Source organism: Ursus maritimus (genome assembly GCF_017311325.1).
Source record: "Ursus maritimus isolate PB19 chromosome X unlocalized genomic scaffold, ASM1731132v1 scaffold_X1, whole genome shotgun sequence".
In the NCBI taxonomy this organism is placed as follows: domain Eukaryota; kingdom Metazoa; phylum Chordata; class Mammalia; order Carnivora; family Ursidae; genus Ursus; species Ursus maritimus.
Window position 1 is genome coordinate 83,124,701 of NW_024423319.1, and position 1,348 is coordinate 83,126,048.

General features: G+C 57.9%; 1 protein-coding gene across 4 annotated transcripts in view; it reads right to left on the minus strand.

The window, feature by feature from the left end:
* FTSJ1 (FtsJ RNA 2'-O-methyltransferase 1) overlaps positions 1 to 1,348 on the minus strand; it is a 10,104-nt gene that overhangs the window by 4,914 nt on the left and 3,842 nt on the right. For all 4 annotated transcript variants that reach the window (XM_040632248.1, XM_040632263.1, XM_040632238.1 and 1 more), the window contains exons 6-9: positions 590 to 642; positions 451 to 504; positions 262 to 364; positions 69 to 152 (exon numbers count right to left, since the gene is read on the minus strand). In XM_040632248.1, the coding sequence (XP_040488182.1) occupies positions 69 to 152; positions 262 to 364; positions 451 to 504; positions 590 to 642 (294 nt within the window). The remainder of the gene's footprint in view (positions 1 to 68; positions 153 to 261; positions 365 to 450; positions 505 to 589; positions 643 to 1,348) is intronic.

Sequence of the window (1,348 nt, forward strand, 5' to 3'; positions counted from 1 at the left end):
CTCCTGAGACATAAATTCCAGAAGGGGGCATAGTCTCCCCTGCAGGGGCCCAGGGCTCTGGCTCTCACCGTAAGAGTGGTCCAGCAGGGGTTTGGTCAGGTCCGGAAGGAAGCCTTCAGGGGGGTCATAACCCTGACAGACAGCGAAGGCCTCTGTGGGTGGAAGGTGGAGTGAGGGGCAACTGTGATCTCCGCCCCACCCCCGCACAGGATGCATCCCCGAGATCCGCATCAGCCGGCCTGGCCCTTCTGCCCCACTGACCTATGCTGGAGTTGCGGCTGCTCCTGGGCTTGGCACACAGCACGTTGGAGAAGAAGACACGCAGCTGGCTGTAGATCAGGGTGACATCCCGGCCTCGGAAGATCTGTAGGGCGAGCAGACAGCGATGCAGGCACGAGGGCGGCCCTGGAGGACCCCTCTTCACCCCTCGCCAGGTTCTCCAAGGCTTACCTTGGCTACAAAGCAGCCTCCTGGCTTCAAGACGTGTGTGGCAATGTTGAGAGCCTGTGGGCAGGACAAATGGCTAAGGCTGAGGTGGAGACGGGCACGAGGGGTCCAAACTGAGGCAGGGGCAGCCAAGGTTACTCACGGCTAGGAGGAGCTGGGCCTGCATATACTCATCAACATCGTGGAGGCCAGTTACTGCGGCAAGAGGAACAGCGTTAGGGGGGCCATCCGGTTCTGTCTCCTTGTCCCAGACAGGTCGGGATGCCACAGACACTCCCCAGGCTCTCTTACTTCTAAGGTTCTGCGTGCAAATTACTCTCTGCCAACTGGATGCGTGTTCTGGGCTCCTAACCCTTAGGAACCCATTTTAATTTTCAAAACAACCTTATACACAAGTATCATTATTATAATTTCTTACCTCCAACCCAGACTGCTCTTCTGAGCGCCTGACTCACAGATTAGACTCTGACATCTCAGACTCAACATGTCCAAGACCAGACTCCTGACCGTCCCGCTCAAACCTCTCCCCTTACACCACCTTCTCCATGCTATCTGATCCTTCCAGTTGTTCCAGCCAAAACACCCTCCGTTCTCTCCTCACACCCACGCTCGAGCACTAGCAAGTCCCGTCGGCTGTACTTGCAGAGGATCTCCTGGATCAATCCTCTCTCCTCATCTCCGCCACCGCCACCCCATCACCGCTGGCCTAGGCTACTGCCGTGGCCTCCTCCTCCCACCCTCGCCCCTCACACAGCTCACAGCAGCCAGAGGGGTCCGGTCACAAGCTCAGTCAGGCATGGCCCTCCTCTGCTCACAACCCTCTCACGGTTTTCTCTGAGCTCTCATCTCAGGGAAAAAGCCACAGTGCTCACAGTGGCCCACAAGGACCCACACAGGGTCC